The sequence below is a fragment of the Grampus griseus genome (assembly GCF_964374135.1).
Source record: "Grampus griseus genome assembly, chromosome: 13".
In the NCBI taxonomy this organism is placed as follows: domain Eukaryota; kingdom Metazoa; phylum Chordata; class Mammalia; order Artiodactyla; family Delphinidae; genus Grampus; species Grampus griseus.
Window position 1 is genome coordinate 81860084 of NC_139007.1, and position 26613 is coordinate 81886696.

At 42.7% G+C, this 26613-nt stretch overlaps 1 protein-coding gene across 2 annotated transcripts in view; it reads right to left on the reverse strand.

The window, feature by feature from the left end:
- The window catches only part of PRKN (parkin RBR E3 ubiquitin protein ligase), a gene marked incomplete at its 3' end in the record, with an annotated part of 1266888 nt that overhangs the window by 167388 nt on the left and 1072887 nt on the right, over positions 1-26613 (reverse strand). For both annotated transcript variants that reach the window (XM_082668938.1, XM_082668937.1), the window contains exons 8-9: positions 20179-20240; positions 2829-2978 (exon numbers count right to left, since the gene is read on the reverse strand). In XM_082668938.1, coding sequence (XP_082525064.1) covers positions 2829-2978; positions 20179-20240 — 212 coding nt within the window. The remainder of the gene's footprint in view (positions 1-2828; positions 2979-20178; positions 20241-26613) is intronic.

Genomic DNA, 26613 nt, shown 5'->3' on the forward strand with positions numbered 1-26613 from the left:
ATATACATAATGCCAGGCACTGTTCTAAGCATTTTATATCCATTAGCTCATTTAATATTCATAATGGTCTCATAGAGGGTCATTACAAGGCATCGTATTTTCGAGGTGAGGAGACTGAGGCACAGAAAGATTAAGACCCCTGGTGGCAGATACAGCCAGCATTTGGATCTAAGTCATACAACCCAATATCCTTTTTTTTAAATTTTATTTTTTTTAATTTTTTTTTTGTGGTACGCGGGCCTCTCACTGCCGTGGCCTCTCCCGTTGCGGAGCACAGCCTCCGGACGCGCAGGCTCAGCGGCCATGGCTCACGGGCCCAGCCGCCCCGCGGCGTGGGATCTTCCCGGACCGGGGCATGAACCCGCGTCCCCTGCATCGGCAGGCGGACTCTCAACCACTGCACCACCAGGGAAGCCCCCAATCTCCTTTTTCACCACTACAAGAATCCCAAAGGCATGTAAGTTGGGTTAACACCCTTTTGTGAAAGTTGAGGATTTGAAGAAAAAGAGCAATGTGAGGTCGGTCAACTTATGTCTTTTGAGAAGGCAAAGCAATGGGAATTTGTATCAGTCTGAAAAAGCTTACGGGGATTGGGGCATAAAAGGCAGGGAGGGAAAAGAAAGCATCAAGTCAGTGCATAGTTTAGAAAATCATTTCTCTTTGTTCTTTTTTCAACTTCTTCAAATTACAAACAGTGGTGGATCAAAATATGTCCATGTATTCCTTGACACCCTTTCCTTTAAGATGGAGCCTAATTTCCTTCCCTTTGAGGGGCGTGCTGGATCTAGTACTCAGTGCTGACCAATGGAATAAATCAGAAGTGATGGTGTACAGACTTGGAGAGCAGGTCACTGTGGCTTTATCTTTGCTCTGTCTGTTGGATCAGTTGCTCCAGGTAAGTTAACTACCATTCTGAGTACAAGTAGCCTAAGAAGAGAGCCATGTGGTGAGGGCCACTAGCCAGTGAGGAACTGAGGTATTTCTGGCCAAGAGTCATGTGGTCGAGCCATCTTGGAAGTGGAGCTTCCAGCCCCAGTCAAGCCTTGGGTTAACTACAGCCGAGCTTGACTCCAACCTCATGGGATTCTCAGCCAGAACCACCCAGCTAAGCTACTCAGGGATTCCTGACCCTCAGAATCTGTGAGATAAAAATGTTTATTAATTAAAAGGTTCAAATTTGGGCTTATTTGTTATGCAGCAATAGATAAGTAATATAGGAAACAACAAGCATCCCCTACCACCCTCGCAGTAACAAAACAGAATAAATAAAAATAAAACACATTGCCTAGAACTTCCAAAGAAGCTTCCTGAAGATAACCATTCTCCTTTAGGTAAGGATTTGCCCCCAAACTCTCTTAACCCAAAGATCTTAAAGCAATTCAATTTACTTCCAAGGTAATTTTCCATGATTTGGAGTTCAAATATGTGTGTTACTTATAATGTCACATTGTGTAAAAAAGGGAAGCAAAAGATGTTCAAATCTTAAATTACATAAACCCTCAAAATTCTTAGAGCAAGATGAAGAACTGAATGCAGAAGATGGGCCAAAGGAACCCCCAGCTTTAGAGAATGGAAGAACAGGAGCTGATAGCAGGTTGAAGCATATAATTGAGCCGTTAGTCAAAAGCTACTGTAACTCATTGTAAAAGAAAACATTTGCTAGAAATTCTGATCCCAGAACTTGGCAGCTTGCTGACGCCACATGCAATCGGTGCAGATTATACAGTAAATGACGAGGACTAAAGCTGGGAAGTGGAGTCTGATTTCCATAATTTTTAAGGCTAGCAGACATGACTTGAGTTTTCATCCTAACGCAATCACCATTATTAATCCAGAGGTATTTCCTTCTGCTTAGGCATCGCGGTGTCTCTTTATTTCTCACCTTCCACGTACTCTTCCTTATCACTCAGCCCAGGGCTCGCTAAGCTGCACTCCACGACCGATACGGCGCTTTACGAAGGGCGACAGATGCCAGTTTATGCACAGGTAAATCACAGTGCTCAGCCCCAAATCAGGCTTGGGCGATACCCCTCGGCCGTCCATACCCCTCGTCCGCAAAACTCGTCACGAAGTTGCAATTTTAAAAGAAATGCTTTCCCATCACAATTCAATAACCTTTTTATAAGCACATACACTTCTTTTTCTGGCCTGCATGAAATTTAATATCAGGATTATTATCCATTTGTCATTTCAACCTATAATTTAGTCAGCCTACTTGCATTTGATTTATGCTTCCCTCGCCCCTTCGCCGTCAGCTCGCAGCCACAGATCCATTCAAGAAGCTGTCTAGGTCATATTGGTTTGACCTCTTAGAACAAACACTTTCCATGTTTCTTATTCTGCTTCCCTAAGAGGCACCATGAAGTTTTGCTCATCTCGATTTAAAATGATTTTTACTACACAATAACATTTCAAGTTTTCCGTATTAATCTTCATTTTATTTCTTGAAATACTTAGGCAAACAATGTTACTAAGACATCACGCTAAGATGAGGAATTCTCTTTCTCCTCCACTCCTGTCTGCTTAATGCCTGAATTAAGAAATCACACATTTTTGCTCTGAATTAGCTGAGCACTGGAAGAAAAGTTTAAAAGGCTGACCAAGTAATTCACATCTTAAACACTTGGATAGCAATTAAAGCAGAAAATCTTGCCTCCCCTTCTCTCTCTCTCTCTCTATATATATATATATGGTATCCTGTTAAGAATTTAGAAATCTATTTTATATATCAAAGATGTCTGAGTCTAAATGAAAATAAAGCAATCCTAGCCAATCTGCCAAAGCAAACAAATACACGGTCAAGAGCCAGGAGTGTGGCTGGCACTCACCCCGCAGCCCAGGCCGCTGCCCGCTTCGCAGGTGACCTTCCTCTGGCTGGGCTCAGGAAGCAGCCCTGCTCCGCAGCCCGGGCTGGGGCACAGCACGCCCCCCATCTGCAGCACGCACTCTTCGGCGCCATATTGCTGGTACCGGTTGTACTGCAAAGAGAAAATGAGTTTTTCAAAGTGATAATACAGACACCAAGATGTGCTGTTTTACCGAAATGCTAATAGTTGGTGGTTCGGGGGTTTTCCAACAGGGGTGGGGGGTAAGGTGTGGTACAACCTAGAGAAAGTCTCCCAGTTCCAGCTGACAAAACAGAGAAGTGAGGCCTGTGTTCTTCGAATTTCTAGAAATTTACCCTCAAAAAATAGATTTTTCCAAGTTTGATCTTTTAAAATACTACTATCAATTGCTTTTAGTAGACTTTTTCATACAGATTTTAGGGAACATATCTATACTTTAAGTTATGGACATTCAAAACGCATCACTATCAATCTCATCAAAGAGTATATTTTCATGCCTCTATTCAGGAGTCTATCGAATTTTTAAAACTGTTTTGAAAATAGGTCCCAACGTTCCACCCCTGGTAGTTGTTAGCAGCCCACACGGCATCAATGAGCATACTCAGCTTGACGAAGAAAGACTACTGTTTTTCTGTTAAAGAATAAAATTTTCCTTTCATCACTATTCTTATTCCTAAAGCATGATTTCTTTTATCCCTGACTTCATTTCTCTGTGCTGTTGCTTGGCTCAATTCCCTTTAACTGTTTCCCCAGCTGGCAGAATAAACCTCAAATTGCACAGCACACTTTCCAAAGTCTTCCTTGTCGCAGCCCTACGTTACTGTTCTCCTTGCATTATTTGATCATATTCTCTTCTAAACTCAGATCAACTCAAATGGATCTGACAATTAATTCAAGCAACATTTACTGAGCGCCTACTATGTGCCAGACACTACTGTGGGTGTTGGGAATACAGCCCTAAACAAAACAGACATCTCTGCTCTCATCCATAGGACTAGAACAGTAAATACTGCAAGGTTAAACTGTATAGTATTTCAGATGGTGACGAGTGGGGAGGAGAATAAACAACTAGGAAGAGATAGATCCTGGGGAAAATGGGAATTACAGTTTTAAAGAGGTGATCAGGGAATAGGGAATGCCTTATGAAGAAGGTGCATTTAAGCCAACATCCGAAGGAGATTAGAAAAGCAAGCCATGTGCCACCTGGGGGAATGAGCTTTCCTGGCTGAATACGGAGCATTGTAAAGGTCCAGAGGCTGCATGGGCTTGGTTTGTTTGAGGTACTGCTAAGAGGCCAGTGTGTCTGAGGTAAAGTGAATGGGCGTGTGTGTGTGTGTGGGGGGGGGCGTGGGTAATAGTAGATGAAGTCAGAGAGTTAATGGGGATCCAGGATGTATAGATCCCTGAAGGCCTTTGTAAGAACTCTGGCTGTTATTCTGAGAGATTTGGGAACCACCGGGGACTTTCGAGCTGTGGACGACACAATATGACTAATCTCTTAAAGACAGTCATCTGGCTGATACGTTCAGAATAGACTCGTGGGGACAAGGATGGAAGCAGGAAGCAGAGAGGCAGGTCAGAGGTTATTTCAGCAAGGTCCATGGAGAGATGGTGGTGGCTTGAATCAGGAAAGCAGTGATTGAGGTAGGGATGGAGCAGTGGTTGAGTTCTGGTTATATTTTGAAGGTAGAAATGGGAAATTTTTTTAGGCAGGTTGGATACATGGTGTGACAGGAGAGGAAATCAAGCAGGAAGTAATGTTTTTCCCTGAGAAGAGAGAGGGAAGGAGAGACTATTACTGAGATGGGGAGACTTGGAAGAAGAAAGGTGTGAGTCTGTGTGTTTAGGGAGTTGAGAAAAGGAATCATTATTTCTATCGTGCTCATATTCATTTTGAAAACCTCCTACACAACTAAGTCAAAATGTTGAGTGGCTACTTGAATGTATGGCTTTGGAATTTAGGAGAAAGTTGCGGGTTGTAGACACTGATTTTGAAGTCACAGGTGCACGTAGAGCTGGAAAGGAAAGGGTTAGCATCAGGCCTACTCTCCATTTTCTCATATTTCTGACCCAAGCAAAAAAAGAAAGATGCGTTGGTCAAATCCCCTTGTAAATATGCTAATGGTACTTATATACAATGGCATTTACTAGAAAAGAGTTCTTATCTATAGAATGCATTCAGCAGGAAACACTTGGTCTAAGTTTGCTTACAGTAAACTAGAATATATGAATTTATGAGGTAAGGCTCTCTGAAAATGTCATAAGCTGTGCAATTATTAAGGGATAATGAAGACATTTTATCAAGTGAAGAATCATGAGACAGTTTATATAACTGAGAGATTTCATGTTAGTGATCATTCCATGAACTTCCCAGAGACCTCATGTATTGACTCTTGCCTAGAGTACATCCCAATATCCTGAGAAAGGACATGCATAGCTGTGTTAAATGAGGTGGGGTTTCCCTGTATTTTGTCTGTGTCTCATCATTACCAGCATCCTGGAAGTTATTAGCAAAGACTGACACTGGGTTACATCTACGATTCTTTTTTTTTTTTTTTTTTTTTTGCGGTACGCGGGCCTCTCCCTGTTGTGGCCTCTCCCGTTGCGGAGCACAGGCTCAGGACGCGCAGGCTCAGCGGCCATGGCTCACGGGCCCAGCGCTCCGTGGCACGTGGAGATCTTCCCAGACCAGGGCACGAACCCGCGTCCCCTGCAACGGCGGGCGGGCTCTCAACCACTGCGCCACCTGCGAAGCCCACATCTACGATTCTTGCAAGTCTGATTTGACAATACGACCCTGTGTTATCTCAACAGCCATGAGACTGGATGAGATTACCTAACCTTTGTGGGGATGCTGAGAAGGAGCCAGCAAAGGAGACTGAGAAGAAGCAGCCTATTAGGCAGGTGTAAAACGAGAAGAATGTAGGCGTCCTGGAAGGCAAGGGAACACAGTATTTCAAGGAGGGTGTATGTGTCATGATAAATTGTGTCAAAGGCTGCAGATAAGACAATTACTGAACACTGGCTGTTGTTAGAAATGGAGATGCCATTGCGATCTCAACAGGGGCCATTTCAGTGGAGTCATGGAGCCAGAGGCATTATGGGAGTGGAGTCAAGAGAGAACTGGAGGAGACAAATTCCAGGAGGTGAGCGTGGACACTTTTTTCTAGGAGTTTGACTGAAAGGGGCAGCAGAGACAGGAGGACAGCAGCTGGGAGGGCTGTGGGACTGTAAAGGGATTTTTGAAAATGGAGAAATACCAGGATGTTAGTAGGCTGAAGGGAATGAGTGAGAAGAGGACGGCAACTGATGACGCCGTGGGTAGGTGAGGGAATGGGATCTACAGGATGAGTAGAGGGTGAGGCCTTAGGACGAGGGCAGAGTGCTGGGGCCCAGGTGCAGACAAAGGAGGTTCTGGAAATTTGAGATGAGCAGAAAAGGTATGAATGATAAAGGGGAGGGAATGTTTGGAGTCAGGATTATTGCTGGGCAGCATAAGAGCCCATTTGAACAGCGAATTTAGAGGAAGCTAGTCAGTAGAGTTGCCTGCTCTTCGCACCAACACTCAGCAGCACGTGCAGAGCAGCCAGGAAGTTGGCTTTAAGCCAGGTGGGGTTTGGTCAGACTTGTATGAAGAAGCCAGCCATTCCTCCACCATTCCCACCCCTGTGTGGCTTTGGCACATAGCATCCCCTCGTATCACTGTGAATGATTCCAATAAATATTTATTGAACCCCTCTGCTCAGCTCTGTACCACTGGACTCTTTAACCTTCTGTTTTGTCCTATCCAAAATGGGTACAAAGTTTCAGTTTTGCAAGATGGATACACTCTTGGGATCTCAGGTACAGCCTGGGGAACACAGCTAATAATTCTATATTGTAGACTTAAATTTGCTAAGAGGGTAGGTATTTCAGAACTACGGAGTTTTACTTAATATTTTCTGTTTTACATCTGTGTTGCCCGTTTTCTACACTGGTTCTCAAGAACGCAGAGAATAACAGAATCATAATGTTCCATAATAGCTCACTTGCTTTAGCTCACATTGTACACACCATGATTTTGGAATAAGAATGACAATATTATCACCATGAATGTGATTACTAAAAACTTCAAATATATTTTCATGTGCTCTACCCATTCTCCTGCCAAATTTTTCCAATAACACTGTATCTAAATTGTTGAGACATAGGGCCATTTAATACTATGCTTTCTTTCTCCTTATTCTCATGTAATCTTAAGGCTACACATACACACACACACACACACACTTAATACTCATCACCAGTCCTTATGTTAATGTCTGATCAGCAATTTTGGTTGTTTGAAGCTTGTTCTCTAGTATAAATTCCTCAGGAAGATCTCATTGGAAAAATGTTCACTGAATTCTTGCTCAGTGACAGTTTATTTGGGGCCTTGATTCTTGAAAATGAGTTTGGCTGGGTATAAAGTCCTGGGTTCATATTTTTTCCCCCTTAAGTATCTTAAATGTCTTACTCTATGTTCTGATACATAGTGTTATGGGCAAAGCTTATGACAATCTGATTTTATTGTTTTCCTTTATAAGTGAATTGATCTTTTTGCTCAGATGCCCAAAGGATTTCTTTCTCTTTTTCTTTAGAATCTAGTAATTTTATTAGAATATGTCTTGGTGATGGTCATTTTCTGATCAATATTCATATGCATGCTATGTCAGGAAAGTTGTATTGAATTTAATTTTTTAGTATTTACTCCATTCTCTTGCTTTGATGTTTTTCTTGTGGGCTTTCTAGTGTACATATATTGGACGTTTTTTACCTAATTTCTAAATCAGTCAACTTCTCTTGACTGATTTAGAAGTTGGGTAAAGTTAGTTTATCTTACTTTATTTTCATTTTTTAGAATTTTCTTTCTTTTCACTGTCTATTTCTTTTAAGACTATGTCCGTTGTTATTTATTTGTACTTGTGAAATTTCTTAATAACTTAGTTCCTTTTGGAATAGTTATTTTAGTTTTCACCCAGTTGGTGGGCATGACCGGCTGACACACTCTCACTGCCTCTCAGGACAATATTCTGCTCTTCACTCTGCATCTCCTCTTAAGAACTTTGTGTGGCATTTGACCTTGTTTCTTTTCTGTTGGGATTTTACTTTGTTCCTTTCTGTCGCTCACCTTTACGTGAAATTAGTTCTGAAATTTTAGGAGGAAGAAGGATTCAGAATAGCTCTTAATGGCTCTACAGTTTCCTATTTGGTTTTTTGGGCAGTGTTAAAAAATATGAGGGCTCAATTTCTGTGATCTCCCAACTCTGATACCCCATTTTCAACCGGACTTTCTCTTTCCCTTTACTCAGTGAGGGGCTTTGTCCTGACAGAGGTCTTTGACTGGTTACCGGTTTTGTGAGTCACGGGACCTACGTGCTCCAGCCCCTCAGGCCTTCCTGTAGACCCTCTGCACTCCCCGCTTTCCTTCACGTATTTGTATTCCTGAATTCAGCACAGTATCTTGTCCATAGTTGGTACACAATAAATTGTTGTAGAATGAATTAATAAAATTTAACTCCATTCTTAAAGAATTCTAATAAAATAATCAATGACAATGGGAATTAATAACAGAGTGGTATAGGATGATTTTTACCTACATAAATTATTTTCTAGTTTAAATAAATTGATCTTAAGTCATTAGCTATTTACTGATTTGATGACAGATCACCTATCTATTTAATTTAGTTAAGCAATTTTATTACTACGATAATATTTTTTCTAGGAAGAAGTTAACCTATTAACCTATGGACAAAGTGCACTAACTCTATAGAAATTCTTGCTGACTACATGTGTTACAGTCTCAAATTCTGACAGAACGTGTAAACTATGTTCCTGTTTCCATTCATTAACTAAGGAATTTATAAGAAATAACTTTATTATATTCAATCTATATTACAATTCCTTTTCTAAAGGAAGACAAATATTTTAGCTTACATGTCTGGTAATTTCTGATTAAAAAGTACACACAACATCTGAATCAAAACCTACAATTACTGAATGCATTTCTTTTTTTTAACATTGTGAAATGTATAAGAAAAACATTTGACCTAGACCAATAATGTTCTAGTATTCATAAAAAGTTTAATACCCTAAGGAAACAATTTAGACATGTAATTACATTATATGTTATTAGCAGAGATCCTTATGTAGTTTTCTTTAAGATAAGACCCACAGTTTCACAGATTCCTTTCAACCACTTACTGGCACAAAGTTGAGCGTGCACCGGAAGAAACATACTATATACTTACTGGAGAGTTGTGACAAGTTAGCATGAAGTAGAGCAGAATGTCTGTACTCATCTGAGTGTAAAATACACACAACAGTGGTAAAGTGATAAATGGACTGCAAATGGTGGAAAGGAACGACGACTGATCCTTTGACACTGCTTGTGTTATTTCCTAGGGCTTTTTTACTTATCACTGTTGAATAGCATTTATAAATAGAACTAACTTGGAGGAATGTGATTAATTTATAACGTGAACTAGGTCTGTATGGAGTCCATTCTCAGGTGAGCTCAAAAGCAGCAAATTCTCTAAAAATCACTTAGGCATTGTTTGTCTTTGGAATCACAGTGAGTGTCTATGTGTGTGCTTGTGTACGTGTAGATAGGTATATTAATACTTACTTGCCAACTTACGCTGTTTAAGCTGTTAATAAAACTAGTTTGCAAATTTCTAGATATACTTCCATAAAGTGGATACTCCACAGACAGATAACTAAGATAATTTAGAGATGACAGGGTATTTGCAAAAATTTTTAAAAATAAATGTTAATATTAACAAAGCATACTGTTCTGCACCTAAGAAAAAAAATTAAAAGTCCCTCCTACATTTTGTCAGATTATAGTGAAAATACATTCTGTTAGATGACTTATCTAGGTAAAATCTCAACTCATTGGTATGGTTTATATTTTATTTATTTGGGGAATAAATTATTCAGTTTTTATGTGTATGCTCATGGATTCTCTTAAGAACAGGAAATATTCATTTTAAAGTATAAAATTCACAGAAGTTTCAATAAACTCATATTTTAAGAATCTAAAAATGAGTCAGGGGAGAGCATAAGCAAATAGAGGTTGCACTTTGGTGGTCTGTTGCTAGTTGGAGGAGTTGGGTTGGGTAGAATAATGTTCTATAATGAAGCCAGGGTCCCAGGTCCCAGGTCCCATGGAGGCCAGTTAGCTTCCCCTTCCTTGCTGGCCACTGTCTCTATGCTAAGTGCAAGTGGTGACCCGCGGGGTCAGGCTGGGGAGGAACTGGGCCCAAATACCCCACACTGCTGGAAAACCACTCAAAAGGCCTGTCCTATGTAGGAGGGCACAAACGGCTCATCGTGATGTTTAATTCGCATGCTTTCCTAAGAAAAGACAGCAAGAAGGAAGCTAAATTTTAAAACTGCAGCAAATTTGAAGCACAGGGATACTTAGGTAAAACTAAAATCTGGGAAAACAGGCAGATGTTCTGTCAAAGTGAGGTGGAGCTTGTCAGCAATCCATGGCAGCCTTTCAAATCCTCTGAGCAGGGAAGGGGGCTGTTTGTGTTCTGCCATGGAATTTTCCAGAGTATCCTTTTGGGGGCGCTCAGGTACAGCTACAAAAGCAACCCGTACAGGCTGTTCTTGCTTTTCCCCCACTAAATTCTGGCTTCTGTGAGGTCTTAGCCACAAGCACCCAGGGATTCCCTCCCAGGACCTGTCTCCTGCTCTCCCCCTGGAGGAGAGAAATCCCCATCAGAGATACCATTCACTGAATGACCACTCTGTGCCAAGGACTGTGCCCACACTTTGCCTATGCATTTCACTCTCCGTCTATCCTAGAAGTGACAGGTGAGGTCACTGAGTCACAAAGACATTCAGTCCTTCACTGTGCTTCACACGGGCAGGGACTCAGTGCTGTGGCTCTAAAAGACCACCCTTTCCCCGATACCAAGCTGCCTCCACTTTTTTTTTTTCCCTTTTATTAACAACAATTCAGCTCACTATTCCTTCGTTATCATTTAGAAACCAATGAAAAACGGTTTATTACAGCACTTCTTCTTTGGCTAAACAAAGTCTAAAATAACTTTTTAGAGGAACATGAATTTATGATTAATCCATTTCCCAGTGCTAAGTAGAGAATACCCTATTTTCTATATGTATTAGAATTTTAAAAAACACTCCTTAAATTCTCAGTAATCTTAGTTTTCTTCATGTGCAAGCAGTTAGCCCCGGGGAGTTGGTGACAGCCCCTGTGGAGGTGCCTGTCACATTGCGGTTTGTATTCTCAGTTTTGTTGCTAATAATGTACTTTTCATCCCTGGACATCTGTCATTGACTGATGAAGTAAACTGGCTAGAGAAAGGGCTGGACCTTTTTCATCGCCTAGAAAAAAACATCATTAGGATGGCTGAAATTAAATGCCAGGAGAAAACAGATCAAACAACACCTGAAATATAATTAGAGCAACAGACTGTATCCTGGATTGCAATTTACAAGGGTTTTCTTTTTCAGATGTTTCAGACGACATGATGCCAAAAAATATCTCAACTTCTAGTAGCCGTGGAATCTTCCGGAAAGGAGGTCAAAACCGATTGACTTGTTTGTCCCTTCTCCATGCTGTGGGCCATGCAGTGCCCCACAGGAAGGGTGAGGCTGTGAAAGCAGATACTTGCAAACCGTTTTCCCTGAAGGAGTTTCTACTGAGGGCGTGACTTCAGAGACTTCTGGGAGCTTTGCAAACGGGTCTGCTAAGCACACCTCCTGATGGGGCCCTTGGCAGAGGGCAAGGCTGTCTGTGGGCACAAATTATTCTACCCTTTACTATAGTCCCTGAGAAGTGGTTGTGAGCAGTGCTGTTAGTCTCCAAATCCAAGAGCCTCACCCTCAGAGAAATGGAACTTCCCTGAGAGGGTGTGGTTTTGCCACCTGCACCCCCCCTCCTCCCTGTCTCTTCCCGGCCTTTGCTTCTCTAACACGGGATGCTCACATCTCTCCCTTCTGGTCATCCTCCAGTCTGGAGGCAACTATACTGGTTTCAAGGTGATTATGAGGCCAATGGAAGGGGAAGAGTGACATATCATCGTCTGGAAGTTTTGTGTAAGGCTTCAGTTTGAGGCAATGAAATGGGTTATTTCCACTGCACATTTAATGAATTGATTTGAACTCTGATGACCCAAATAATTTAAAAAATGATCTTCTCGATTATATTACATGGATTTACATTTATCACTATCTTTCCTTGGTGTCAGCAAGCCTATGATACCAAGGAAACGTTCTGAAGTGAAGGCCAAGTAAGTTGCCTTAATGCCCAAGAGACACACTTGAGATGGTAAGAGCCAGGTGAGACGGCAACAGCCAGGTGGCCTGGTTGTGTACCTACTTCTCTCCCAAGGTCATCAGAATTCATTCCATCATGCCTCACATCATTATTGACTTCTGAGACTTAGGCATCCCCTACTATTCTCATTCCCATAAAGGTCTCGATATTCTCCAATAGGAGCCTCCCTTCTCCCCTAAGCCCTTTCTCTGTCCCCTGGAATTCCTGCTCCACAATGAACAAGCTCTCCCGTATAATCAGGCTTTTCAAAGGTTTCTCTCTCCTACCCGATTTAACTGAAACTGGTCCATCTCCTTGCAACCCTCTAAAGTGAAGGCTGCCCTTTGTTTCAGGTGTACACACCTGAAAGCCAGAGTTGGAGCTGGTTGTCTCCTGGCCCCTCACTGATGTTCCTAAACCCTTGCTCCCCTCTCTCCTGCAAAACCCCACCCCACTGCTCCTCTGAATCTTATGCCATCTGGCTATGTACCCCTGTCCTCTCCCCACTGCCATCACCTGCAATGGACATAGGTGGATAAGCCCCTCATTCTCGGGACTTTAGCTTCTAGTTCATGATTTTCATCTCTGCCCCTATTCTTCTCATCATTCTAGGGATTGAACTGTCCATCCATCAACCTCTTCTTTCAGTTCCTTTACCTTCTCATCTCTGGGGACCTTCTCAAAACAATTCTTCTACTGTTACAATTCATTCCTGGGCCTTGTCGTCACGAGAAACTGTACCACCTCTGAAATCCAAACTCCAAATATGTCTCTTTCCAACCATCATCTCCTGTCTTTCCTTTCCCGGTGTTCTTACTGAAGTACGGACATGGCTTAAATTCTTCAGCTTCACTGAGAATTCTCATGAACTGACCTAATACTTTCTCCCTGGCCACTGCTTGCTTTCTCTTAAATTACTCATCACAGACTTCAAATGAGCATTTACAACTTCTTGATGATTGTATTATGTTTCTCTAGTAGCATGTTTTCTCTTCTTTCTTCCCATACTGCTCATATCCCACCACTTTCCTCTCTGGACATCTTACTTCATACTTCACTAAGAAGACAGAAGTCACGAATGAGGTATTCATTTATTGGGCAAATATTTACTAAGCATCTTTCTTAAAAAAAAAATATTTTATTATTATTTTTTATACAGCAGGTTCTTATTAGTCATCTATTTTATACATATTAGTGTATACATGTCAATCCCAATCTCCCAGTTCATCCCACCCCCACCCTGCTTCCCCCCGGTGTCCATACGTTTGTTCTCTACATCTGTGTCTCTATTTCTGCTTTGCAAACCAGTTCATCTGTACCATTTTTCTAGATTCCACATATATGTGTTAATATACGATATTTGTTTTTCCCTTTCTGACTTACTTCACTCTGTATGACAGTCTCTAGGTCCATCCATGTCTCTACAAATGACCCAATTTCATTCCTTTTTATGGCTGAGTAATATTCCATTACCTACATGTACCACATCTTCTTTATCCATTCATCTGTTGATGGGCATTTAGGTTGCTTCCATGACCTGGCTATTGTAAATAGTGCTGCAGTGACCAATGGGGTGCATGTGTCTTTTTGAATTATGGTTTTCTCTGGGTATATGCCCAGTAGTGGGATTGCTGGGTCATATGGTAGTTCTATTTTTAGTTTTTTAAGGAACCTCCATACTGTTCTCCATACTGGCTGTATCAATTTACATTCCCACCAACAGACTAAGCATTTTCTATGTGTCAAGAAATCTATGTGGAGAAGATGCAGCAGTGAAAAATGTGTCTGCCTTAATGGAGCCATTAGACGCCAACTTTCCCCTCCGCATCACTACACCTGCCAACATACCTGCACCCACACTCACCTGTTCCTTTCTGTCTTCTTACAACAAAGAAAGTGGCTTTATCCCTGTTAAGGGTCAATTACCCCCTCTGTGCTGTGGATCCGAAACAAACCCTTCTCACCTTCTAAAGTACTTCCCTTCTTTAGCTCGCTCATCTATCTCTTGAATCATCAAATAATCCATCTCTACTGGATCATTTCAATGAACATAAAACAAGTTCTAGCCTCCTCAGTCTGTAAAGCACCCTCCTGCTACTGCTGCATTTCCTTTTTCCTTTTCATAACAAAACTTCTAGAAGAAATTGACTCTGCTTCTGCTGACTCTTCATCCCATAAAAATCGGCCTCTTGCCTCCAACTCTCCACCAAAACTGCTCGTTACGGCCACCCATGACTTCCATGTTGCCGTATGCAAAGGACAATTGGCCAACCTCATCTTATTCAGCTTTTCATCAGCATTCACGTAAACAGCCACTTCTTCCTCTGGGAAACACTTCCTTTCTTGGCTCCATCATGACACATCTCTGGATTTTCTACTCCTTTAACTTGAGGCTCCTCCTTGGTCTCCTTTGCTGGCTGCCACTCTTTTACCAAGTTTCCAAATGCTGGCGCTCCTTAGGGTTCATCCGTGGTCCCTCCTCTCTTACCTACTTTTCGCAACCGCCATGGATTTAAAATACCACCTACATGCCAGCAACTCCAAATTTATCTGTCTCTGACCCCTGACCTCCCTCTCCTCTGAGCTCCAACTCACACATCCAAATCCCTACTTGTCTCCTTCTCAATGCTTCAGTCATATCAAAGATATTCAGAATTGAACCCTGATTCCAAGCTTTCATCTTCACCTTCCTACAATCAAACCCATCTCAGTTAATAGAGCTGTAGGATTCCTTCATTTCCCTGACTCATAGCTAATCAATCACCACGACCTTTAATTCTACCTCTGAATAGTCACTTCTTTCTGTTTCCTCTGCCAATCATTTTCATCCAGACCATGTCCATATTGCAACAAGACTGACATTCTTAGAACGTAATTTGGATAATGCCAGCCCCCTGCTTCAACTCTTAAGGATTCCCCATTGAATTCAGAATGAAATCCAAACTCTTGACCATGGCCCACGTGGTGTAGGTGGTTTTTATCATTCATCACGGTCTCTCTTGCTCACTGTTTTCCAGCCACATTAATTTTATTTAGCGGCTTGAACCAAGAAAGCTCTTCACCTCTTCTGGGGCTACAGAACATGTGCTTTACTCTGCTTGGAAGGCTCTTCTCCCCTAAGCCCCGTGATCGTAGCTCACTCCATGGTGGGTGTCCTGTCAACTTTCATGTTTCAGAGGTCCTGACTTCTTATCCAAAGTAGGTTACATCTTAGCATTTATCATGATTTGTACCTGTGACTTCCTTGTTTACCGTTTTACCCAACACTAGCACAATAACAGTACAAAAGGTATCAGAAATGTTTGTTGAATAAATGAAGGTTATTTCCTTAAAATTCTGGTGATTAAACCCAAAGAGGAGGAAGCTGGTAAAAGTGGAAGTACGTTTGAAATGCAGTTTTTCTGAAGACTCTCCAAATCCTGTGGACTTACAGATATCATGCCTGTTTTCTTTAGGGCTCACCTAGAAGTTTAGAGGAGCTTTACTTACCTGCAGTGTGATAATATCTTTGCCAAGTAGTTTGGCCCTGGTGGGCGTGGGTGAGGGGAACGAAAGGTGCTTTATGAATGTGAATCGTAAACACAAATCAGCGACAGGGCCCAGAGCTAAAGTAAATGCAATATGTTACATTCCAAGGAGTTTTAATTGCATTTTTATTTTAGGAAGGTAATGATTTATAGTGTTTATAATGATTTATTTTTAATCCAGATCTCAAAAAGCAAGTGCCTATTCAAGGTCAATGAAAACGGAAGGAAACACAGACAAAGCAGTCAGACACTGGTCAGCATCTCTCCCGTCCAGTAATGAGTTCAGTAATTAACCAGTATCTGTACAGGTTTCACCAACTCACTTTTAAGTGCATGTTACACTGATTTTACTTTTTTATTATTTTTTCTGTTCCATTATAGTTTATTACAGGATATTGAATACAGTTCCCTGTTACACTGATTTTAGTGTCTACTTTTGCTGCTACTAGCTTAGTCTATTGATAGAGTGTGAACAGTATTTAAATCAGAAACATTTTAGTGTAGTACTTAATATTTGCAACTTACTTTGCAGTCTTATTTATTTACAGAAGTTCTAAGAGATGACCTAGCATTACTCTTCCTTTTTGACAAACCAAAACGCCAAGTTAGAGACTACAATGATTTGTCAGAGGGAACTTGTAACACAGAATAAAACATTTTGTTTCATCAAGTAATCTAAGTTGCCTCAAGCACCCAGAGACAGCCTGAGAGTTTCAGCAGCTCCGGCTGAGGCCGCCCACCCCCACTGGCAGGAGCGCTGGGGCTGGAACTTTCTGCTCCCTCTCCATCTGCCCTGAGGCCACTACGTTTTGTCATGTTTCATGAGCACGGAAATATCCCTAGCTGATGTGACCTGTTTGTCTCCATCACCAAGAGATCCTTGGCTCCCTTGTCACTTCTCCGGTCTAACCCTCAATCCTACACACAGCTCTGTCCACCCCTTTTCCCCACCCTGTCCTTCAGCTGCCCCAACTCCTGCCTCTGAGCATGGGGAACTCGGAGTCAGTCAGCAGTAAGTGCCCTGTAACTTACACTCTCTCAGTGTTTTTCTCACATTCTTCCCTCACTGAACTTGATTCACACCTCAGGACACTGCTTCCCCTGCAGCCCCTCAAATGTTTTCTCCACTGCACCCTCTGCACCACCGAGTATTGACCTGCAACACCCCAGGTAGAACAGTTTTCCTTTCTCCTTCTAAAACTCTCCAGCTGGGATTTTCAAACCGCTCTTCGTGCTCTATTTCTCCTTTGCAGTCAGCTACTGATGCCCACCTCCCTCAGTCTCTCTCTCCCTTCCCTGTCCTGTTTCTAGAAGCCTCAGTTTTTGACTCACCAGAACTCTCTCCAAGTCTGCTCTGGTGACAGTTCTGGAGGAGCTCAGTGTCCACATGGGCCATACTTCCAACACCCTGGCTTTTTAAGTCCATGCCCTCAACTTCTGCAGTCATCTCGTCGGCTACCTTAACTCAGCCAGCAACATTCCTGGTCCTCCCCTGACCCTGTCATTTCCAGTCACTGCACCACCTCCACAATCTCAATGTTAAGTATTCCATTCTTCGGCCAACACCTACTTCTCCAGCTAAACCCTTCAAAAACCCAAACTCCAAAGCCTCCTTGAACCCACTGGGACCTGTAGCCGGTGGGTCCTCCCACCTCTTCCCCATCCCTTTCTCCCCTCACCCCTCTTCTCTGCTTAGCCAGCTGACATCTCAGGCTCAGTCATTATACTCACTCCCTTAGGTCTGCCCAGCAAAGAGCTCCTTTGCCTCTCTCTTGTTTTTGTTTTACTCGTGTGGCTGGTTAAACTTGACCCTCTGCCTTTGCTGCATCTGTGCCTACACAGTTCAGTGTGACAGAAAAACAGTCAGGCTGATTGATCTTGCTCCAAATTCATTCGTTTTTTACACTTATTCACTCCCTAGCCTCCTAAATGACACTTTCATCATCCTTTCCTATCTCTATAAAACTCTTCTCCCATCTTCCCTCTCAACTGATGACTTTGCTTCCTATTTCACCGAGAAAAGAGAAACAGCAGCAAAAATCTTCCTACATATTCTGCATTTCCCACGGCTACGAGGTTGAGCTGTCTCCACTCTCGTCTCTGGCCAAACCTTAACTCTGCTAGTTGTCGAATCAAGGACGTTGCTCCTGAAATTCTCCCCTCTCCTCTGCATCATCAATCTCCCTGTTCCTCTGCAGAATCATTCCCATCAGCACATAAACATGGCATATTTTTTCCTATAAAAATGAAAAATTTCTTGATGCCACATTCCCTACCCGCAGCTACCTCATTTCTTTGTTTTCATTTAGCTAAATTCCTAAAAAAAAAAAAAAAAAGTATCTAGATTTTCTCTCTCCCATTCTTCTCCCCTCTCCATTGAACCCAATCTAGGCAGACTTTCACCCTCACCAGTCCACTGGTCAAGGTCACAATGGCCTCCAAGTTTCAAATTCCAGGGCTCACTTCCCATCTGCATCCTGCTTGATCAGGACATGCTTTGTTCCTTTGGCTCCCACTTTACATGCTCCTGGATTTCTTCCTACTTTATTCCAACCACAACTTATATTTTATAATATTTTTTACATAAAATAAGCATTACATACGGTTGCTTCAAAGCTTCTGTACTCGCTTTACTCTCTACCTGGGAACCTCTTCCCGGATGTCACCATGGTGCTTCCCTTTGCACCTTTGAGGTCCTCGTGCACCTAGCACCTGCCTCAGTGAGACCTTTCCTGACCACCTTGTATAAAATCTCAGCTCCCCCAACCGCCAGCACTCATTATCCTTCTTTTTGGTTTTACTTTTCTCCATGGCAATGATAACCATCTAGCATATTATATACTGAACATGTTTGTGTGCATGTAACATAACAGCCTTCCTCAACTAGAATGTGAGTCTGAGAGGGCTTTCTTTTTCACTCCTCTGTCCCTGTAAACAAGAATGGCATACAGCACATGAGTAGGTGCACAGTTAAGTATTCATCGAATGAAAGGAAAGAAGGAAGGAAGGAAATGTGGTTTTTCAGGAAATAAAAATCAATATTGCTGTGATGCACTAAGTGGCCATGTAGCACAACTGATCAGAGTAATATAGATTTTGATTATGGCTTGATTAAATGTCTAAGAAAATGCAAAGTGGCTTGAATTTTATGCAACTCTAAGGAGATGATTATAGTTGGCTTTTTTCCCTACTCATCACCCAATGACTCTAAAAACAAACATGGAAACAATTTGCAAATATTGGTACTAGTTAGAAGAGAAGCTTCCATTACCTGAGCAGAAATTTCAGGGTAATAATCAATGATTCTTGCTATAAGAAATCTCTCAGGCTTTCACAGGAAAATAGCTGTGAGATACAGGTGTTTTCATAAATAGGTATGTTTGGGGTCTGTTATCAGCTCTTACCTGCAATGGAGGATAATTGATTTTGCTTGTATTTGAATAAACACCCGTGCTCTCTATTCTGGAAATTTACAGTATGAAAACATGAATGAGGCTCACTGTAACCTGCTAATTCAAGGAGTTGGAAATGATTCCAGCCTTTCATCCTCCCCTAATTAATCCCCCTTTTGAAATCTCATATTGGAAATGGGCAGTCCAACTTTGCGACATACACATACCAAACAAAAACACACAAACCAAAAATCTGTTGACAAAACTGAGCTGCCACGTCTCCATTTGCATGTTCTCTGGTCAGAGTGGGCAAAGACCACCTTTGCGAGTAAAAATCAATACGAGAGTATAAAACAGGTCAACTAGCATGCTGTAAACTATGTGGCATGAGTATTTCAAGGATAGCTTGATATCAGATTTAACATAATAATAATACGGAGCCTGTAATTCCATATGAGGATTAGGAGGTTTATTTTTAAGTGGTCGTGTGTGTGTGTGTGTGTGTGTGTGTGTGTGTGTGTGTGTGTTTATACATATACATCTAGGTAATATTTAGCACTCTGAATTATTAACTTAACACATCTACTTAGAACCTGACATGTTTCACTGAGCACAATGCAACATTTAAATAATCAACTTTAAATGGGCCAGCTTTTGTATATAAGTCACATGTTCACATCCATAGACAAAGCGGCTGAAGTGCAATACAGGTAACACACAAAATATAAAATTCTGGTGAAAAGAGTTTGTACATCCACCTACAGACATCAAATCAGGGCTGTCTGTGATGCTCGATGTCTTAGGCATAATTCATCTCGGCACTTATTTGCTTATCTGCCACTACGTTGTACCTGCTTACTGCCGCGTCCCGAGATGTAATGCTCTGGCAGGTAGCAGATGTACCAATTAATAACCTGTCAGGCCTGATGGATAGAAGAGGGAAAGAGTGTTCCCACACATAGCCCCTGCACGGCTCCCTTTCCCGTTTCAGGCGCTGAGGGTCAGGAGACACCCCTTGCCTCCCCGGAGAGAGCCCAAACGGCCTCATTACTGTCTATCTTCCACAACACTCTGGCGTAGCTTTTGAGAGGCTGACTCACCTGCTCTTCTCCAAGAATCCTGAAGTGATGGAGCTCTTTAATCAAGGAGTTGGGGCAGCCAGCTGTTGGGAAGAAGAGTTAATCACCAACGTGTTATTCCCATTCTGTGCAGTACTATGTTCTCACTGCACTGTTCTCACAGTGACCAGTGTCGCTTTGGGGGAGGACACAAATGCTTACCTGCAAAACAGTCTAACCAACCTCCAGACAGCAAACGCCCGAGGGCACTCTGCCTGCAGCCTGCCCCCCACTGTGATTCTTTAGGAAGGAGCCACACGTGACCCTGGCCAGGCCTTTTCTCCCCTCCTGATTGTGACCTGGCCTTTGTGGGGCCTTAGGACACTGTGTCATTTCCGCCCAGCATGTCACTTATCCCTAATATAGAGCCAGGATTTCATGGGGCCAGAGATGGAGAGTTGGCACATGTAGGTTCGTTTCACTTATTTATCACATCCTGTTTCCTCAGCCTCCAGGCTGGGCTTCTGCACATCGAGAGTGAAGGATGAAGATGGGGCATCTGGATGCCCCGTCTTCATGGGATTCGGCTATAGTTTAGAATCTTGCCTGGTTCTTCCAGGAGGATTTGTCAAGACCCTAAAGATGCTGCATTTCCGTTTGGACAGTGTCTCTTACGGAAAAGACCTGGGAAGAGGGCCAGGGCAGTCTTGTGCCCATCATCTGCTAGTTCTACCCAGACAGTGAGAGCCTATGCAAGCTTTCACATTTTCTTTTTTCAGTTGTAAAAAGAAATAAGTAAATAAATAAACCATACTCATATATATGCATATGTGTACATAAGTATATACATCTGTCTATCTATCTATCTATGCCAGGGCATACTAGTTATCACTTAAAATGCGTTCCATCCCTGCCTTTTAAATAGAAGTATTCCACAGTATTAATTTGCAGTCACTTATAATATAAACTCTGGAAACAGAATTGATACAAAAACCTGTTTCTTTGGGATCAAATCTATGAATGACAGAATCTGTTGACGTTTCTATTAAGGAAAATGGGTTGTACGAAAATGTGCCGGAGCCACCGCTGAGGCTGAGGCATTTCTCCACATTGTGATGTAAGATCGTGGGAAGCACTGAGGACGTTTGCCTGGGGGAGGGTGGGCCGTGGAGGGAGGCGACTGTCTCCGCAGGGTGAAGGAGCTGTCCTTTGCAAGAAGGATTAGATGTGTGCATTATTCTAGAAGGCAGAATTAAAATGAACAGGTAAAATTACAGCAGGAATACTTGGCTTCAATATGAATAAATTTCTAATTTAAAAATGGAATACATTGCCTTATAAGCCAGTAACTGGAGGCTTCCAGACAGAGGGTAAATGACTACTTATGCAGAATATTTTAGAGATGAATTTGACTTGGGTTAGTTCCAACTCTGAAACTCTGTGGTCATATGAAACGCTGGAACGGAGATTTAGTCTTTGTTACTATATTCAATATATATTCGTCTTCGACATTATTGCATTTCATACTCCGAGAAAGTGGTTCGTAAATGTTCACTAAGGTAATACGAAAAAAATTTTACAAATACGAACAAAATGTAAACAGGTGATGTCACCACCTGACAAGAGACCAAGAAAATAAATGGAAATTCCAAGGTGAATATTTTGGTGAAAACCTAGTAAATTAATTGCCACACGCATGTCCAATACTACAAAGAAGGAACGCCAGATCCCGACCTTTGCAAGAGACACTGAGCTGTTGTTCTCCCACTGGAGGCCACGAAGACTTGCAGACTGTGGTTCTTTTTGAGAAGTTGTTCATTTCAGAGTTGCTGTTCTGATCTAAACAATTAGTAAAGGTATATTCTGGATAATTTGGTTGGCTGCCATTCAACCAAAAACTGCTGTGGAAATTCAGAGTCCTGTCAGTTCTTGAGTTTTAGATCTCCTTGGGAGCAAGGAGGCATATTTTAGTTTTATGCTACTAATGAGGAAAGGAACAGAGGCAGAGAGAATTCCAGGGTCAAATTCCCAACAAGTGAGGGTCCCGTGGTTTGGTGCCAAGTATATGAGGGGAGGAGCTGCACAGGAGGAGAGATAGCAGAACTGAGGTTCCCCAAGCTCAGGGTCATAGGCAGGCTAAGATCAGACCACTCAGGGCCCTGTTTGTACCCCAAGCACTGACTTAGTTTCAGTAAGATGACAGCATCTGCTATATTAAATTCATAGAGTTAATTTGAATACTTTTGGTTTTGTGCTTTCATTTATATTTAATTTATACATTTTCATTTGGGTCTTCTAGTTGTATAAGCATAAAAAGTTTCTATCTAAATTTATATCTAGACATATTTAAGAAATATCATTAAAAAATAGTTTCATTCAAACTTAGTTTTAGAGGATATTCTTTTTCCTTTACAAGTGGTCCTTAGCATTCTTCCCACTTGAGAAAAACTGATTTGACTTATTTTAATGCTAGGTAAAATAAAAAAAACATTTAAAATTAGCCTATTTTCAGAATTTGTATTTTAACATTCTCCTAAGATATAACTAAAAGGATTGATGTCAGTGATAGCTCAAATATAAACATCTTTAACAGAAGACTAACTAATTACCTGAAACACCTGGTGGATGCAATAAACTATAAAAAACAAGGATAGAGACGGCATAGAGTTAGAAGGGAAGAGTTGTAAGGGGTCAAGCTATTTAAGACCAGGGAGGGGTATCTGTAACTGTGCTCATCACAGGAACATCAGCATGGGAAATGGACAGATACAAAACTAGTGTGAAATGGGTTTTAAAAATAAAACTAGAAATGCAAGACATGAACGTGGAATGCAGTAGCGCAGGGAGAGAGGGACAAGTTCCTGGAGGTGGGAAGGAGGGCAGATGAAGACCACGTGAGGACCGGGGTCAATGGTGTACTCTGAATTCTTCCAAATTCTTCACACAGGGTCCACACACATGACAATGGATCATCTTTTGAGGCCACTGCTGTCTACTTGGCCCAGGTCATGTCCTCGACAGTGAGCAGCCATCAGCTGCCTTCATGCACCGTCATTCAGTCTCTTCTCAAGATAACAGTTAAGGGACTTCCCTGGTGGCGCAGTGGTTAAGAATCCGCCTGTCAATGCAGGGGACACGGGTTCGAGCCCTGGTCTGGGAAGATTCCACATGCTGCGGAGCAACTAAGCCTGTGAGCCACAACTACTGAGCCTGTGCGTCTGGAGCCTGTGCTCCACAACGGGAGAGGCCGCGACAGTGAGAGGCCCGCGCACCGCGGTGAAGAGTGGCCCCCGCTCGCCGCAACTGGAGAAAGCTCTCGCACAGAAACGAAGACCCAACACAGCCAAAAAAAATATAAATAAATAAATAAATTTATAAAAAAAGGTAACAGTTAAGAGGCTCCTGTTAAAATATGTACGTTGGATATCATGCCATCCGCCATGGGTTTTTCATCTCACCAAGAGTCAACTCCAAGGCCCTCATTGGCCTGTGTAAGGTCCTCCACTGCCTGGCTCACTGTGTAGCCCCTGAGCCTTCTCTCTCCCTTGCTCATTGCACTTGAGCCCCGCTGACCTGCTCTTGACTCTGACCACCCCAGGGAGGCTGCTGTCTCCAGGACTTTGCACTTGCTGCTCCGTCTATCTGGAAAGCTCTCGACCCTGATATCTGCATGCAGCACTCCCTGCCTCCTTCAAGTCCCTGCTCAAATGTCACCTTCTCAGTGAGGGCTCGCAGGACCATCCTGGGTGAAACTGCAGCCTATCTTCATCCCCCCAAATCTCCATCACTGTTTTATTTTCTCCATAGCTCTCAGCATCTTCTAACCTACAGTTCCAATGTAACATTCACTTTATTTTCTCTCTCCTGCTGCTGAAATGCAAAGGCGACAAGTGCAGGACCATTGCTGTTTTGTCACTGCTCTATCCGCCATGCCTAGAACACGGCCTGGCTGGATGAGATGTTCAACAGCAGTTGTTCCATGGGTGAGTCATCCGCCGTGTGGTCACTGCCCACCAGCTCGGTGACTGTGGCTCCCGGGAGGGGCTCCTCCTCCACCCCTCCTCTTTCCTCACCCCAGAGGGCCCAGCTCTGACCTCCAGCCCTGTGTGTACTTTGCTTATTGGTTCAGCAGACTTTGTCTGACCTCAAACCTCTCTCTCCAGCCTGAACCCCACATGTGAAGACGTCAGTGATGCTTAGAATGCATGATTCCTTTGTACCTCAACTGTACCTTCTTTGCCAATATCCAATATCCAGCTCTGGGTAAACATCACCACCTGTTTTTCTTCCTCTGTTCCAGTTCTGCCAATCACAGCTAGTATAGTAAAATGGGACCAGAATATCTACTAAAAGAAATTCAGACCATCTGCCTGAAGCTGCATCCTTGTTGAGAATGGTGCTACTGCAGACTCGGGGTCCACTCACTGTCAAGGAACTTGCTTCTGTCACTTGTCTTTGGCCAGCACCCTCTCCCCTCTCCCTTGGGGACTCTTCCAAATCATCACCATTCTTCTCAATTAACCTTTAACACTTCATTCTCAAAACAGGACCTCACTTGACACAAGTCTAAAAATGTAAAGCAGTTGTGGTGAACGTGGGGATGCGGGACCCAGACCCCCTGCAAGGAAGGCTTGTGGCCGAGCTGCAGGAGGACATCAAGAGATGCCTTGGCCTGCAGTCTGGTCTTCCTCAGCTGCAGAGAGCCGCCTCGCCTGAGGTCACATCTTCCCCAGGATCCCTGACTCTGCTGACTGGGTGAGGGGGAGGTGGACCTGCCCATCTGTTTTGTCCCAACATGAGCTGCTGTTGGGCAACATTTGCTCCCAAGTCTCTGCTGGTGGCCTGAGGCTTTGTTGGGCCTGCATGGCAGTTCAACTTCTTATTCAGCCCAATCCTGCCCCCTTCTCCTTTCCCAGGTGCACACCCCAGTGAACATCTTGTACCCGTTCTCTACTTCAGACCTTCAGAGCCTTCCAGAGAACCCCCCACGCCCACCCCCCACCCTGGGGCCACTATCAAGTGTACCACCTCTAACTTCATATCCCTTCCCAGTTACAACCCCTCTGTATCCTCCATCTCTACTCCTCCAGGATAAAAGGGAAAATGGTTCCTCCTCTTCAAAACAAGAGTCATTAGTCATCTGTCCTAACCTGTCCCCTCTCAGCTCGTTATGGTCTAACTCAGCATTCACTCACTCTCCTCAAACTCTGCTGCTCTGCAGCTTGTTCACTTCAAACTACATATGTATTCAAATCTTCCCCTTTAAAAATTCAGCAAAAATCCAGCCTTGAGCAGAGAGTTACCATCCTCTCTCTCTCCTTCTCCTTTCATCCAATTTTCTCAAAAGAATAGCCTGCGGCCATTGTCACCACTTGAAAATAGAGCAGTTTTCTGTATGTATTACAGAAGGGAAATATCAAAATTGGGGCTTCATGCCTTTTAAAACAAGGTATCGTCATCATGGCCTGGGTTGATGCTATAGCTCTGCAACAACTAGCTAGCTATATGCTCTTGGATAAATTGGTTACTCTAAATGCCAATTCCTTTATTAAGAATAATCACCACCTTTACCTCAAGCAGCAGCTTTGAATGTATGGAAAGCAGGATGAAATGACCAAAAAAATTAGAAAGTGTATTTATTGCTGATGATATTAATGGCATATCCATATCTATTGACTGTTGCTGCTATTTCTTTTAAAATTTTTAATTATTTAAAAGGGAAGCAGCTAGTTGAAATAATTGCTACATGATTTATTGTCTTAAGAAATAAAGGTCAAGACTTCTTTTTTTCAGTTCTAACATGTAAAGGGCTTGGAAGTTTTTACTCCCATCCTTATAATAGGAAAAATCTGGGCAAACTGAAAGTCAATAACTTTTCTTGGCCCAATCACAGAACTGATGTCACAGGGCAAAGCACCTCCCTGATATCTGGAGAGACAGGCAAGTCCAGTGAGTCACAACTTGACCTGCTTACGTGGAGCAGAAGTTGCTGGAACAATAAACTGGTAGAAACATTTAGACAGTAATTTTGATGAATTGCTATAAATGGGGTGTGGACTAGTGTGAGAATGAGAAACTCTAGGGGCCGAGGTCTTACAGATTTTCCCGATCTTTATCTCTAAGAAATCCACCAGGTTCTCAAAAGGTGAGGATCCCCTTGTGGCACTGGAAGAGGGAGGGGAAGAGTAAGCATTGTGAAAAGTGTCCAGAGCCTTCTCCATAGCAAAGGTCTGCCCTCCTGGGGAAGGACTTTGCCAACACCTACCCTGGAGCTATGGGAGAAGGGCACTCCTCTAACCCCAGCCTGTCTCACCAAATGGGGGAAGAACAGTCCACAGGAATCCGGGCTTCAAGGACATAGACTGAGAATGCTACCTGTGGGGGAGGGAGTAGGAGGCAGGGGAAAAAAAGGACAAATCCCTGTACCACTGGAGAAATACTCGTGAGGGTCACAGACCAAGAAACAGACCCACTAGA